The 17,480-nt window shown below is 33.3% G+C and overlaps 1 protein-coding gene across 1 annotated transcript in view; it reads left to right on the forward strand.

Moving 5' to 3' along the window:
- ltl (leucine-rich repeat-containing larval translucida) overlaps positions 1 to 17,480 on the forward strand; it is a 42,409-nt gene that overhangs the window by 18,804 nt on the left and 6,125 nt on the right. The window contains exons 4-8 of the mRNA XM_011506323.1: positions 4,946 to 5,079; positions 5,884 to 6,145; positions 10,018 to 10,299; positions 11,834 to 12,112; positions 12,737 to 12,938. Coding sequence (XP_011504625.1) covers positions 4,946 to 5,079; positions 5,884 to 6,145; positions 10,018 to 10,299; positions 11,834 to 12,112; positions 12,737 to 12,938 — 1,159 coding nt within the window. The remainder of the gene's footprint in view (positions 1 to 4,945; positions 5,080 to 5,883; positions 6,146 to 10,017; positions 10,300 to 11,833; positions 12,113 to 12,736; positions 12,939 to 17,480) is intronic.

Consider the following 17,480-nt stretch of genomic DNA (forward strand, 5'->3'; position numbering starts at 1 on the left):
CTTCAAATTCAGAAAAAATTTTACTTAGAAATTTTTAATTCGACAATTTGAAAATCAATATATTTTGATTTTAATTTATTTATATTCTTACATATTTTATCTTATTTGATTAAATAACAATATAATCAATAATTAGGTTTACATACAGTTTTATAAAAATTAAAGAAACTTATTGCTAAAAATTGACAAAGATGAAATGCATATCACAAATTATTGCTGAGAAAATATCTGAGTACATTGAGATATAGAAATATGTATTGCAAAATATTTTTGCCGCAGCATCTATAATTATCAGATGTATAATTTTACATATATATTCATCATAATATTCGGCTTATCAATAGTGGATGTAAATAACAAAAGATGAAAACTTTTTGGCATTATCGATTATCTTAAGCAAACTAATTTTTATATTTTATCTTTATATATTTTATCACATATTTAAAAAGCAAAATTAAAATTTATTAAGTAGCTCAGTGTTCATAATTAAGGAGTATTTGAAAGTATTTGAAGGAGTATTAAACATGAATCAAGTACAAGATACTTAACATGTATTTTTTAATAATTAACGAAGTATTTTAATAAATTAATTGCTATTATTTCGAAAATTTGTTAATTATAAGTAAAATAAATATTTTGCTTGATACGACTATTGTTTGAAAGTTTTTCATTTTAATCTTAATCCTGTGGGACAGTTCGGCTGTATTTTATTTTACACTATCCAGTGCCTTTGATTTTTAAATATCAGTCCACATGTTTATTTATCTTTGATGAGAATAGACTAAAAAAGAGAAGTACGAGGAAACATAAAAATAAAGGGAGAAAGAGAGAGCAAGGATATAATACCACAGGAAAGCTTTTTTGATTAAACAATTTTTATATAAATAAAATTTGCTCAACATATTCATTTGTAATCAAATATCTTCAACTCATATCCTCAACTTCAGATAAACTTCATTTCATAAATCTACATTTTCAAATTATGTATAAATCATAATACAGACTTCTTGATTTTTTTTTTAAAGCAAGCTAGTTGTTCTGTGAAATTGAAATATTATTATTGTCGCATATAATATGGAATTTAGTTCGCATGTTTAATTTTTTTTATTGAAAATAGAAAAGTATAATATATGTTTAAAATATAATTTCAAATAAATTTACTTAAGGGTATATTAATTTTTGTTGTAATAACAAAATTAGGATATTATATTAAAAATAGCTCTTAATGCTCTTGAATTATATTAAATTAAACATCTTTTTCTGTTTATACAATTGCAATAAATAATCTAAAGACTTTTTTATGCAATTACTTCAATATAATACATAATTCGTAGATATTGAAATCATATACAATCCAATTGCATGAATACTTATTATTAGTAAAATATTAATAAAGAACTTCAGTAAAACTATGTTATCTGTTGTGTCGGTTATTAATAAGTCATCCGCTCGTTAAACTGCCCTTTTTTCTTTATTTTTCTTAAATTTAAAAGTTGAAATAAACATATAGAAAGAATACCATATTATTAGAAAACAATAAATTAATTATTATTTACTAATTGTAAAGAGTCCTTACTATTTAATACTTGTTATATGCTATAAATAATACAACTAACAATAACATAAATATTAGTTTTTTTTTGTTTAGAAAATTTAATTTATATTAAATTATTTAAATTTATATATAAATTATTCTTATATACATAAATTAATTAATAAAATTAATTAACCTTATTTAATAATATGTGTTATTCATTAAGAAATTAGTGATTACAGATATATCATATATATATTCTATATGATTCAATTATTAAATAATTTGAAAGATTAAGAAATTTTTCTGTATTGGTATTTTCAATATAGTATTTATGTATATTGTATGTAACAAAACTTGTATAAATTTGATGTTATTACACTATCTCTATCTAACCTTTATTTCATTATTATATCATATATAATATTAATTATATTATTATTTAACTGAATAAAAGTAAGTTTATTTAGTACATAGACAATTTATTTTGTTTGTAAATAAGATAGAGATAGGTAAATTCAGTAATTAATCAAATATATTTAATTGTATTTGCAATAAAAAGAAAATAGATAAAATGAATTTCAACTATTAAAGCCATTTTATAAATTTAAAAATATTAATATTCATTGAAAAATATTGTTTTTACATTATTAATAAGAATTCGGATTATAATTAAAATTTTATATTTAAACACGATCTAGTATTTTAACCAACATAAATATGAAATTTATTTTATATTATATTAAAATATGCTCACTTTATTGTCAATGTTAATAAATACTATTTATTAATTATATTTACATATAGTATTATTTAATTTACTAACTATTATGATATTAAATATTTTTTACAGCTATTATTAGAGAATTACTATTTACATAAAAAAATCACTATAAGATTATTTGAAATATACACAAAAAACACAATTTTGCAATATTAACGTTATAAATAGGTTATTCATTAACATATATATTTAATATATTTTTTTTTCGGGTAATTATTTTATGAGTTTAAGAATTTATTTGTATATTATGTAAAAAGTTGTGTTATTGTTTTAGAAAGATGAGTTATAAGCTAATGAATAGTCATTTTATTAAAATTCTTTAATTATAAGACTATGTAATTTCTTTTCATTTTGGTTATAATTAAATAAAAAATTATTTATTTATTTATTGCAATTGTGGTTAGCAATATTAATATGATAAATCCAGTAACCGTAAAATTATCAATTTGAAACAAAATTTATTAGAAAGATTATTAATTTCCTAGATAATTATTGTTAAGATAATTTAAAGTACATTGTATTTTAGATTATAATTACTTGTTTATTTAATAACTAATCGAATTTTATAAAAAAAATTATTAAGTTGGTAAACAAAACTTTAGTCATTTGTGTTTTAAATTGAAAATTTTAAATAAGAATTGTAATAATTCCTCTTAAATATTCAGAATGGTATAAAATATTATTTTAAATGCAAAAACTACAATCTAAATGGCATGAATATCAGTATGATATTTAATTGTATATCTTATTAAATATTAGTAATATATTTACAAGGCAATGCTAATATGTTGTTTAATAAATATGTTGCTGTTTAATAAACTTAATTGAAAATATTATTATTAATGTAGATATAGAAAAACATTGAATATGATAAATTTTTTATAGTTTCAGTAAGACAATACTAATTAGTAAAATATTACAGTTAATTATAATTGGTATTATTTAAAAATATTATTAATCTACAGTATTTATATCTAATGAAATTATTATCAGTGAAATAGGAATTACATTCAGATTTTTTATAAATTTTTAAAACTAAATACGTAATATGTACTTTTTTTTATTAATATAAAAAAAAATTAAATTATTATTTTAACTACAATTTTTATCTATATTTATATATTATTTATATAAAATAATGTTAAATCACAGTGTAATATATTAGTAGGTTTTTTTTCTTTTAGACACATGAAAGAAGAATATAGAATGTAGAATATTTATCAACATAGTATTTGTATCTTTTGTCAGAAATATATTAATCATTATGTGAGAGAAAATGTATAATGAGTAATTTTCTTTTTACGATAATATTATTAACGAAAATAGTGTTCTTTTTTTTTTTAATGCGAATATTTTTCTTTTAATAAAATAAAATAAAATTCTCTTACTTGTATATGTTGTCCGAAATTCTTTTTATGGTTGGAAAAGCTTTCTGATAAAAAAATTACAGAATTTTAATTAAAACGATCTATACTTAGTTACTTTATCTAATATTTAGAGAAATATTTATTTATTGTTTTAAAGAAAACGAAAATAGAATATCTACACATTACAAATAATTGGCATTTAAAGTTAAAATTATTTTTATAAAAGAAAAAATTATTTTCGTATGATTCAATTTATGTTTTTTTACGAATTTATTAAATAACATTGTATAATTACTGTTATTTCAAGTAAAAGCACATATTTTGTTAAAAGACGATGTAACTTCTTATAAAAATTAAGTTTTATTCTTTATAATTCAACTGGTAATAAATTTAATGTTACTGCGTCGATAGATACATTTTAAATTTAGTCAATAATTGATGAATTTTATTAACATTTTAAGTATAAAAATGGCTGATTTATCAAAAACATTTTTTAAAAGAGAAACTTTTTCATTGCACTTATCTTAAATGTAAATATAATAAATCTTAATTAGTTTTTTGTTTAATGAAGTAATTAGAAACTGTTCTATTTGGCTCAAAAGTTTAGTTTGAATGTATTAAAATTTTTATTCCTTTTGTTGTTGTGTATAATTTTTTAATAAGTTATTTAATGCATTTTGAATTGGAAGAAAAATTAAGAAGTTTTATGTACAGATGTAAGCAGCGTATTTCATTTGAAAAGTATAAGAAAATTTTCAGAATGTTTTTTGGTCCAGACCAAGAATGGAGCTATTTTAATTATTAATAGAGAGCTCTCAATATTGCAAGAAAAGGATATTTTACAAATGTATTCTAAAAGAAATAATTTTTTTCACTATAAAGTTATAATTTACCGTCAAGAAAATTTGTATTTGTATTTGTATTAATTTATTAATAATTAATTAATATTAATAATTAATTAATTAATTAATATTAATATTAATATTTGTATTGAATGTATTTTAAAAGTATTGTATTGACGAAAAACTATTTAAAGCAAGAGATACAAATTTTATGTGTTTATTTAAATACAAATAATAGTATATTATTTAATTATATTCATCAAAATTTATTAATTTGAAATTGAATATTACCTAATTTTGACATCGAGTTCAAAGTAGTAATAACATCTTAAATTTGCTAATTTATCGAACTAGCATTATCATTTTTTTAAATTATCAATTACGCAAATTCAAAATGGAATATAACATTTGCTTACAGTACAATCCGACCTTGCAATATCTTTTGATGGCGGGAAATTCGATAGCGGAAATGGTGCCCGGTTCGCTGCCTCCTCTGGTCAAGCACCTTCACGTAGGCAGAAATCATTTGATGAGTTTAAATCGTACTCTAAGGTAAGTTATCCATCTTTCCCATAAATGACCTTTCGCCAATTGAGTACATCTCGAAAACGAGCGGCATTATATCACATAATTACGTATAAAAGCAGAAAGTATTCATTTACTCCAAGGTTAAAGCTTACATAGGCCAGTTTAATGAAGCGCATACTTGAACGCGGTCGGGCGCGCGCGCGCACACACACGCACACAAAACAACAATACCTTGTTAAATAGCCTTACATATCAACGAAAACTCGTAATACTAATTATTGCGATTATTCATTGTACTTCATTTAATGCATGACGTACGCAATACTCTTTTAATTAGCACTGTTTCACACATGCGCGCCGCGAGATGAACCCAAGATCTATGTGTTTCCGCAGAAGAGTTCACGCTTTGCAATACGAACGAACAATAATGGTATTTTTAATCACTCGTGAGCCACGGAACGATGCAAACATTATACTAAAATTCAGTGGCACAAAGTAATGTCGCCGCTGTCACGTGACGCAGAAATCACCGAAGGCTTGTGCATGGCCCACTAAAGTACAGCCTTCAACTTAAATAAACATGGAGTAAGAAAAGTGAGTATGCAATAGAGCGGAGAAAGAGGGGCTTAATTAAAAATAAAAGCCCATAAATGAGACGCGCGCGCGCTATCTCACCCTCAGCGAGCATATGATCATAAATCGGTCCCCTTAGCCGCGGAGTCCAAGATTCAGCTCGATCATTAAATTCAAACATCCCCAAAATTTCCGTTGACCCGGTAGCCGCCCGCTACTCTCTCTCTACAACTCTCGACTTTTCGCTCGTTCCAGGCACTTGAATCAGCTCGAGTGGCTGTTGATAAACGCGAACGAGCTGACGTCTCTGGACGGCGAGCTGCCGTCCTCGGGACACAATTTGAAGATGCTCTACGCCGCAGACAATAAGCTGACTCACTTGCCCACGGAATTTCGGTTTCTCCATCGTCTCGAGTCGCTCTTTTTGCAGCACAACAAAATCGGCAGCCTCGACGGCACGCTACAGAAGGCGCGTAGGCTCAAGTTCCTCGAGCTCTCTTACAATGACCTGCAAGTGGTGAGTCTAATGCGACAACCGTAGATTGCTCCTTTTATTGTATGCCCTATCCCTTCCCCGTCCATCCTTCAACCCCAATCCCAAGGTGGCCGTTGGATATAATGGAAAAATGCTCGTGTCCGTCGCTCGCTCCGTCTCTTCGTCCGGGGATAGCGACGATCCTTCGGCGCGGGGCTCTCTCGGAATAATACGTTACGTGCCAATTTCTGATTACTTAACTTATTACATTAGATTAGCCGTGACGGGAGGGAGGGGCCACGCTGGTTTAATAAGCGCAAATTGCGACCTTCGAATCCAATAATTACGCACCAAAGTATTTGCCAATTTATATTAGTCGTGTACAATTATCGACAGACGCGTTCATTGAGATACCACTTTACACACATTGATTATTTACTCGAATTCGGCGAGAAGCTGCCAATAATTTACATTTCAATAAACATGTGCGTAAATAAGCGCACGCGAGAACAAAAAATTATTCCCCGATACTTACGAGAGCGCGGTCTTAGCAAACGTAACGCTATATACATTGTAATACGATTGTGTTACGGTTACAGCCATAGTTAACGATCCAATAGCGATTAATATGGAGTAATAATTATAGTAGAAATTATATGTCTTTTTGATAAATGAAATAATAGCTATTTAAGTTGAGTGCCGATGTCAATAGTTAATTCTTGACATCGACTAATCATTGTGACTTAATTCTTCTACTTTACCCTATCGCTTGAATCTACTTTATCGTAACATTATCTATGGGCACACATACTGATCTATTTTCAAAACACGTGATAAGTTTAAAAGAGCTTTCGAGGCTAAAATAAATCTCCGCGCATAATTTTCATTTTGCAGGTATGACCCATCGCTCGAGCCCCGTGAATAGCATTGTTTCGCAATTTGCTAGGAAAGAAATTACCTCGCCTTGCGTCCCCTAACCGACTCGTTGTCTACTGTCATTGCCGCCGCCGACGCTGACGCCGCCGCTCTATAAAGCTCGACTAATGTCAGAAAAAATGTGCGCCAAAGCCGAGGAAGCTCGTAACATCGAGTTGTCCTTCGCGACAAAAGCTCATCCTCATCTAGCCATTGCTGGCGGCGGTGACTGAGAGAGACGCGAGACAGCAATAAAACGACGAATTCCCTCGCGTGCGCGGTGCGTGGCCTGCATTAAGCGCAATTATCGCAGAAACGTAATTCGTAATTACCGAATGGAGTGTTTCCGTCGGCGCGCGCCAGCAGCCGCCGGCTGCTTTATTGGATTAAGTCGCGCTCGTTGCCGGGCTTCCTCCGCTTGACGCGTGAGCTCGTGTGCATACTCGTACAACTTCTTTCGTCGAGTGAATTCGAGCCGCGCGAGCAGCCGACCGTCCAACCGAGCGAGCCAGCGATTGTGCCTTATCGGCCTCGGCGTTGCCCGCGATGATTATAAGCCGATTACATGCCTCGATTGGGCTTAGGAGGGAATATAATGGCGATGCTTATGTGGAGAGTTGCTCGTTCATTGGGATCCCCAAATTTGCTAAATTTGGCTTTGTCCTGTCTCTGGGATCCGTTTTCTCCACCCCACCCCCTTCCCGCCCCTCTAATTTGCCCTACTAGATTTTCCCAAGACAACGAACAAATTATGCAATTTATTAGTACAAATTTATCAATAGAAGCTTATGGCTTAATATTTCAGCAGTTGCTCGATTACATTTAAAATTTTTAATTTTTAAAATTTTTTTCATTGCCTGATTTTCTATCTTCATAATATCGCCAAGACTGCTACATTAAATATTCATCCTTACATATTGATCTTATTCTCGATGGTTTATATTATTTTATTTAATATTCGAAAAAAAAACAAAAATCATCATCAAAATCTATATCAATGTACAAAACTGTATCGTTTAACGATAAATTACGCAACAAATAGATAGATAGATATATAGATAAATATATGGGAATAGAGAGAGAGAGAGAGAGAGAGAGAGAGAGAGAGAGAGAGAGTGAGAAGGGGGGGAAAGGAGAAAGGAATAAAAGTAATAATAAAAGTTCTCTATTACTTAAACGGAAAAATAAGTTTGAAAAGTTTTTTTATTTTTAATTAGTTGCCGGAATATAATGAAGAAAGTTGTAAAATATCGAAGTCAAATTTTTGAAGTAATAATTGAGAAATGGTTTATTTATAAATTATTCACTCGAATAATAATTATATTCTTCACAAAAAAAATAAAAAAAACTTTTATGAAACTCTTGTTTATAGTTACATTCAAGTGATTAATGAAATTTTTGTGAATATCAGTCATATTCGAATATATAAATAAAAAGTCTTACTTATTTATTGATAGAACGTATAAAATATTAGTTTGTTATACCGAATAAAGTAAATTAATTGTTAAAGCGACGGTTATTGAAAGTACATTATCCAAAATTTTAACACGCGCGCGCGAGCGCATACACCCTCGCACGCAGATTACATTTGATAATTGCTGGCGAATTTCTTATTTTATTTATTACTTATGCAATTCACTTGTTTTCTCTTATGCCAAGATTGAATGCAAAGTCTTTATCATTATTAAATTTTATTCTTTATTCAATAACGAATGTTTATGGTAATTTAAAAAAAAATACGTGAATTTGAAGTGATAAGTGCAAGATATTTTTTAGAAGTATCGAGTGAGTTTTAAAATATAAAAGATATTAATTGGGTTAAGATAAACTTCACTATACATAGACAATAAAATAAGAATATGCAAATAACGGAAATACTTCATTCAGCAATTACGAATTACATTTCTGCGATAGTTGTGTCTAATTATGTGTGTATTATGTACGCGCTGGATGTATTAAGAAATTACACAGCAAAATATTAATGCCGAATACTAATGCTTTAACATTAAAACACAGCTAATTTTACTCTTACTTTTATTTCCACGGATAAATCTGCATTTCAGGATTATCCTTTAACACTGGTGCTTTTTTTATCTTATTCTTGCGATACATTTTTATCCTAATTAAAGTCTTTTTTAAGCGCGCAGAATGTTATTTTGCGAGTAATTCGTAAGGGCTTATTCAACATTACCAAGACATTTACACATCCATTTTACAATCAATCCAGTATCTTTTGATTTTTAACTCCCAGGTATTATGTATAAAGCATCGATTTAACGACACGTCACTACAAGGTAGCAAAAACAAGAAATCACACCTTCGCTGTCCAAGTGTCCGCATTACTTTAAGAATAATTTATACACGATAACAAAAAAATAATATAAACCAAAAGAATGAACTCTTTTGCTCGATATTTCAGTTTTTGCCAAAGATTTTTCCTACGCCAAGTAATGTCAAGCATACATAGATCGGTAAGCAGTTTGCATTGCGCAACTGTCAATTAAGGCCGATGACAGTATAGTTCAGTCTAATTTTGGATTCTGTGCACAGAGGAAAAGAAAAACTGGACAATATAACGTATACGCCACCTATTCTTTTCTCCATCTCCCATTCCTTAATAATCTTCGGCTCACCATCACTGGTCCCGAATGAACATTTTGCCGTCTCAGGACCTCTGATTCATACAGCGAATTTACGTTTTACAATCGGTTGGTAGCTGGACAACACGATCGACCTTTTAAATAAATAATCGTCACGTTCCTAATAAAATGCGAGGCCCTCTATTCGCGTAGCTGCGTAAGCCTTGTCAAATTGAGCACAATTGTGTATCGTCTTGTCCATATAACCGACAAACTATTATTTCAGATTATCATACATTAAAATTAAGCTACATTCTGTAGCTGATAGTTTTAGTTTTAGTTTTAATCGTCGTTTCTTTGAGCCACCAACGCGATAAAAGAATAATGAAGACAACAAATTGTAAAAATAACTGCCTGCAGTTGACCGAGGAGGACTTCGTCGAGGCTGAGATGCTGGAAGATTTGGAACTCGGTCACAATTCGTTGAGGTCGCTCGGCGGCGACGGGAACGTCAATGTCGACGGCACCGGCAGCACCAACAGCGCCCTTTATCCCCTGAAATCGTTGAAGTGCTTAAACCTCACCCACAACGATCTGCGCGAGTTCTCCTTCGCCTCCATACGCGGATTGCGCGAGCTGCGCTTACTCGATCTTTCGAGCAATAAGATTAGCAGACTTTTGCGCGGTAGATCGCCAACCGAGGTGAGTTGATTTTATGCTTTTATTGCACCTCTGGTAGAAAAATGATCCCGAAAAGTGTCCCCAAAGCAGATCCGCGCTTTTATCAATATTGCAAATGTTAAATTCCGAAGTCAAATGTTCGATGTGGGCGTTAAATGAATGATTGGTGAATATGAATAAAAAAATACCCTCTAATATAATGTATCCGTCAGTTTGAGTATTGTAGTTAAATAATTACCGCTGATTTGCCTTCGAACTATCGATTGCTCATTAATTATTACAATTTTTATGATAAACTAACTGAATTATAATTAAAAAATTGGCTTTCAAAATTAATGTAAATTAATTTCTATACGGCTCATCGTCTTCGTTTCAATTCCATAAAACAAGAAGGTCTGTGGCATGAAATAAGATAATTCCCTCATAAACTAACAGATTAAAGTTGACTAAAATTGAACGATATCTATATATATATATATATATATATATTCAAATTAGAATTCACTTTTAATTAATTTATATAGTAAAGTAAGAAATATTAATCGATTTTTATCGATTTTTAATACGTTATTTTAATAAAGATGTGTATATGGCTACTGGCTGAATCCTGATAGAAGTTTTATCATAATTGTTATACTTATCCTTTTGAAACTTAATAGAGAGGGAGACTACTTCGATATGATTAAAAATAAAATATATAGATCTTTCTTGCAATTTCATTATACATTTAATAAAAAGTGGCCCGTATACACATAAAATTTCGAAGTAATATGAAACGCGAATGTATGATTGTATGACTGCTTTTCACTCAAAATAGCCCCCCCCCCAAACACAAACACAAACACACACACACACACACACACACACACACACACACACACGTTTGTTGAATTTTACTATTTCGTTTATTTTTCAATTTCTTAAACGAATTTCATTATTAAATGATATAATACATTTATTCGGTTATATAATATTCGTTTCATTTTTGTACGTAATGTAAGCGTATATGTAATTGGAACTATTGGTCGATAAATAAAAGATGTTTTTTTTTATAATTATTAATATATTATTGCTGCCCATTAGAATTTTTCCTTTTATTTTTATTTAAAATTCCAAAATAAATAGTACACATTACCTATTCGTGGAAGTCTTGAATTTATCGAATGTCGTTTAATATTGTATATTAAAATAATTTAAACCCCATAAGAAGATAACATTAAAAAGTTATTCGATATTTGTAAATAGCCATTTTTAACGATTAATTAATTAATGATTACTTGGGGTGATTTCCATTACGTCAATAATTCATAAGCTCTAATAGATGATTCACTAATAGAAACACATTCGCTTATGATAATTAAGGATTCGTTAGGATATTGAGAAAACTTACTTTTCCAAATAATATGCACAATATAAATACCCATTAACTGCAACAATCATTAGTCAACTATGAAACTTTGCAGAGAAACCCTGAGGACCCCTGCCTTTTTTCTACCAGTGGATCAAGCGATCACATTAAGCGTCCAGAGATTTTTGCATATACTTGTATTTTAAGCGAACGATCCTTTCCCCCCTGGTGGTATTGCAGAACCTCGTGGAGGAGGAGGGAGATGAGACGGCCGGGGCCAGTATCCAGGATATGCGTTTACAGAACAATGAGCTTCAGAACCTCGAGGGCTCGATCTTTGTCGGTATGAAGGAGCTCCAGAGGCTCAACCTCAGCCACAATGCCCTGGGCCCGACGATAGGACTCAGGGATCTGCGGGGTCTCGATAGCCTGCGCGTCCTCGATCTCTCCCACAACGAGCTTACGACGCTCGAGGATACGTCTGAGGTAAGCGAAAGCACGAGCTAAGATCAAGGGGCTACTTTCTCCATTCGCTTACACTCTCTTAAGATTTTCTCGCTCGCAAAGTACGCCGATGCGATCGCGTCGATTCTTCATCGAGGCAAATTGGAATTCATCCGCCAAGCCTTCGCTTCTTTCTTTATATCTCTGATAATGCATGCTCGTAGATGTTAATTTATATAGTTTTCTTCGTCATCTCGTCGTCACATTTATCGCGTCAAGGCCAATATTAATATTCTAATTAATACTTGTTCGAGTTTTTAAATAAAAAGAATCTGTTGTTCCTGGCTGTTTTACGATCTGACATTGGCGGAGGTGAGTTCCAAAATTCACGGGCACGTAGGTTTCATTAAAAATTCTTAATCGAGCGACGCGAGCCTGAAGGCCTCGAGAGAAAACGACAGAGGCCGCGTTAAGCAAGATACGCTATCGGCGCAGCTACGCCTTACACCCAAGAGTATCGAATGGCTTTTCCAAGCCAATCGTAACGGCATTGGCTGTGCCAAGCGCTAAGCGAGTTAAATGAAAAGAGATACCCCCTTGAGCGAGTCGAGAATAATGCCGACACGAGCGTAAGCGGAAAGCGATATTGATTGCGCGTGTCCGCAGACGTGGCTGCCATCCCTGGAGGAGCTGAACGCCTCGCACAATCGCCTTGTGATCCTCTCGGAGCGTGATTTCCGGGGCTTCCCGGGCTTGTGCTGGGTCGACGTGAGCGCCAATCGGATAAGTACACTGAAGCCGGAGCTCGTCGCCAACACCCGCTGCACCGTCCACGGGGTGCCCGACGTTCTTCGCATTTACCTACAAGGTACGATCACAATATCAACGACAATTGCACCACTGGGGATTTACTCCTCGTTGGTTATAAGGCTACGCGGCCTTGCGCGACGTTTCAACTTTGCTGCGCAGTTCCGCTGGCATGACCGATGACGGTTTGTTAAATTTTCTTGCACCACTTTAACGGGAGGGAGACGGCGCGACCTTTATATTATGCTATTGCGCTGTACTTTTATTATTTCTAATACGATCGACACATTTGCCATTGGTACGAGCTTTTTGGCAAGCGACGCCAATTGTCACAACAACTGACTTCGAGTTCCTCTTATAATAATGCAAACTAGCAGCATCGTCCTCGTAACGCTCGACATTACGTAAACCAGAGTGTAAAGTTATTATTATTTTTTTTAGATTATATTGTTTACCAAAGTCATATATACGTCCATTTGTCATATACAGGCATCCATGGGTGTGTATATACAGCTGGAATTTTCTAAAAATACAAACGAATAAAAACATTAATTAATGTTGTCTTTATAATGCTTCGATACAGTACGTTTTTCTTTAGAAGACTTATTTGTCGTTCATATTTAGCCTGTAGAAGTGTAAATTTATTTTAAATTGAAATTTAAAATTATTTACGAATAAAAACACAAATAAGCAAATAAAAGCATTAGAGATGTTTGTTACAATTTAGTATGTGACGTATTTTAGATAATCTTACAAAAATTTATTTGAGATATTCAACCTTCACTTATTCTTAAAAAAAAAAAACAAAGGAATTAAAGCTGCATGAGTATTTCAAATTATTCAATTATTTTGATTTTTCATATATTTTTTATGTTTCAAATTGATAATAGCAAATGATAAATATGTTATCTTACGAATAACGATTGATTATACGGATACAAGTATAAATTCATTTGCATATGCACTCGTTGTTACATTGAAAACTCATTTCTCTGTCATCATTTCTCTGTCGCTCTGCAGAAATAACTACATTAAATAGCACATAGAAAACTTAGAACAGTTATAATATTAAATTTTATGTGTTATTTTTATTATTATAAAAGTAATATTTAAGAGATTCATAGTCATTATAGCATTAAAAACATGCAATGATTGATATAAATATAATAATAATTAAAATATTTAAATAATTAATTTAATCAGAATTAAGATTAATTACTGACAGACATTTCACCATTTAGCTTAGCCTTTAAAAATTTATAAAATTAGATTAATGATAAATATTAACATTTAATACAAGATTCATGGATTCTTTTAATTGGCGGAATTTATTTAATTCCATGATCTTCGAACAAATTCATATATGTTTTTAGAATTATTATATAATTAGATTTGTATATAAAGTATATATATTTGGAAATTTAATGAATATTAGTGCAGCTTCATAGAATACTGTAAAATTATTGATTATTGTATAAAAAAGAAGGAGGGAAAAAGAAATTAGAATCAGACTATAAAATTTTATTTAAAAAATTGTAGAAATAGGGTATCGTTTGCCTCCATTTATAGTACTTTGAACATCCTTAATATTACTATGCGAAACTTTTGTGTAAAAATCTTAGTAAATAAAAAAAAAAGGAGAAGAAAGTACGCTAATATTATAGTTTTCATATAACTTTCGACTAATATACTTTTGAGTGACCGATTTCAGCTTCCAAAATAATGTTTACAATTTATAAAATATATAGTTTCCTTTTCTTTTAATCGAACGCGAATAGGTTCTTTATTTAGTTTATTTTACAATAACATATACGTGAATATTCCATAATTAAACCGATTCAACATATTGTTTTACACTCAACGTACAGTCCATAGAAATTTCATAAGAATGTCGAGTCAACATTAAAGATTTATCGTTCGATAATATTAAACTTATTTATTAACTATCTTATTATTAAAGTAATCTGCATCGATTACAGTTCAAATAAAATTCAATACTAAAAAATTTGACAGTAAATTATCGATCGTTTATCTTTGTAATACAATTTAATATTAAATGAATTTCAACGTACCTGTAAAAAAAACTTGCCTTGTCGATTGTCTCAAAAGACAAAATTGCTTATCGTTCGTTATTGCGCGGTACATTGTGCAATTACAAGCCGACTTGTCGTCTAGTTCCATGATTTACCGCAATTAGATCGTAAGAATAAGTACATATTGCATTAGTCATTAACCTAGGCTTTTATCGACTAATGTAACCAAAAAATGTAAGCACCTTCGTACCGTAGCACGAAGATCGACGCATTGGCGTAAGCTCGTTGCAAATAATCAGCAGCTCGCGCGTATCCTTACAATAGCGATAAGCGTGGTGGTGAATCGGTCTGATAGCCTGGCTGAAAGGATGGTTGGGTCGACTCGACGGGACCAAAGAAGAAATTAGCCGCTGACGTCGAGAAAGAGGCCGTCGTCGAATGGAGCGAGGAATGGCGACGCAGGCGCGAGCCCGGCCCCGTTATCAGCACTGGCGCTCAATTGAGTGCGGCCGATTTCTCTCAACTGATGCAATTGGCGGGCGTCGGGCCCCAGAGTTGGAAGCGTCGCGACTCTCGCGAGCCGTGACGTAAGGACGGGCGCGCACGCATTCACCGGGAGCGTGACTCCCGGTAATCAATCAAAGGAGGAAATAAACGGACACCCGATAATCAGCCCCTTGGCGCTCGCCCCCTCCCAAATTTCTCATTCCCCGCTTCGGCACTCGCGTTGCCCTCGTCCCGTGCCCGCCCATTTGGGTCCCGGGTGTTTTCCCCTTTCTAAGCGCTCGCATCTCTTCCTTCTCCTCCACGGCTTCCGCGCGCTAACTCTCGCATCGGTCGTTTAATCGCGCCATTCGCGAAGCTAAATCTGCGCCTTTGTTCGGCTGCGAAGACGAGCAGCGCATTGTCTACGGCCCTTTTCCGGATCCGTTGTCATCGGTCGTGTTCGCACGCTCGAGACTTTGAAATTATTTTCAAACCGTTGTTTAAATGTTGTTTGCGAGGTGAGAATTTTTCAATCATCAGTCGCTCCTACGACGTACATTAAGTTTTGCGATGAGTTGTTCCCACAACACTGTATTCGCACAAATTTTACAAGGACTTTTGTGACAATGACTAAAAATATGGAAAGGGGTTATTTAATTCTCTCCTCCTCATTCTCTCCTCGCACTCCCACACAATTTACTCTTACTTTATTGCAGGACAAGTTGAAACTTACGGACGCAGTCTTGCATACTTGCGCAACTTAAATACGACAATTTCAGACAACTGTTTTACGCATTGAAATTTGCCGTCACTGACACTACGCATTAATAGTTTCGCTCGACAATATTTGACGAAGACCATTATTATTATATAATGCAACGAGCTACGTAAACAAATGATCGACAATTTTGACATTGCTCATTTTACCTCGATTGTCAATTACGCGCCATTTAAAACGATAATAGTTTCGATAAATTCGTAACAGCTTTATGCTAGATTAATTTCAAATTATCGAGATGGTATTTGAAAATCTTGTTTATCACTTCTCAGACTCTTTTATTCATAATTTCGTTATTCATGATTTCAAATAATTGGCTAAGATCATGGAAATAGACGTTGTCAGTGCATCTTTCATCATTGATCGTCATCGATCAGGTACATTAATTAATCCCTCAATACGATTTGTCATTTAATTTCGACCAAAGTTTGCTAATAAAAATTTCACGTAACTCGCTGTGATTATTAGCGGCCAAATCAAGCGTAGTAATAAAAAGAAGAGAGCACGCAAGAATGAAAAGGAGTATATCTGCATTACAAGTTCCCCCGATTTCTTCAATTTATTCCTCATAATGTTATGTAGCCCGTACGTACCATCCACTCGATACTCATTATTTATTCATAACGCCGAGGAAAACCATTAATTACCATTCGCACTTTCATGAACGATTCCCCAGGCACTCCCCATTGGTCGTAAGCAATCCCCCCTACGTATCCCCAGAGAACCGAAGCTCTAAGAGCCGCTCGGCTATTCCCACGGGGCTAACGGGCAAAAAGCCCCGCGCACGAATCAGCTACCGCGGCTTCCCGTCCATCGAATGTCGCGGGACCGGGCGCCGGTGTGCGCGAGCATCGCGCGAAAAAAATGCACCGCAAAACAATGAGTCACGACGACGACCCACGACGAGTGGCGTCGGCCGCGGCGTCGGACTCTATTAGAAAAGCCGCCTCGTCTCGGCCAAGCCTCTTGCCTCCTTTCTGCATTATCGGCGCCGATCCTACGCTCCTCCCGATAACCCCCTGCTCGTGGCGCCGTCGATCCGCCGCGACGTTTCACAAGCCCCATCCGTCCCCTCCGCTTGTTTATTGTCGCTCCCGAGGCTTTCCCCCTTGCTCGCTTCGTTTTTCATCTTCGTCTCGGCGCCGCGCGTGGACACCGACTTTTTCGTTTTTGCCCCCGTTACGCACGTCGGCGACCTTATCGCCGCTTGCGCCGCCGCTCTCTGTCTCTCTCTCTCTCTCTCTCTCTCTCTCTCTTTCTCTCTCTCTCTCTCTCTCTCTCTCTCCCCACCCCCTCTCTCTCCCCC

This window comes from Ceratosolen solmsi, unplaced genomic scaffold (assembly GCF_000503995.2).
Source record: "Ceratosolen solmsi marchali unplaced genomic scaffold, CerSol_1.0 scaffold7, whole genome shotgun sequence".
NCBI classification, from domain to species: Eukaryota; Metazoa; Arthropoda; class Insecta; order Hymenoptera; family Agaonidae; genus Ceratosolen; species Ceratosolen solmsi.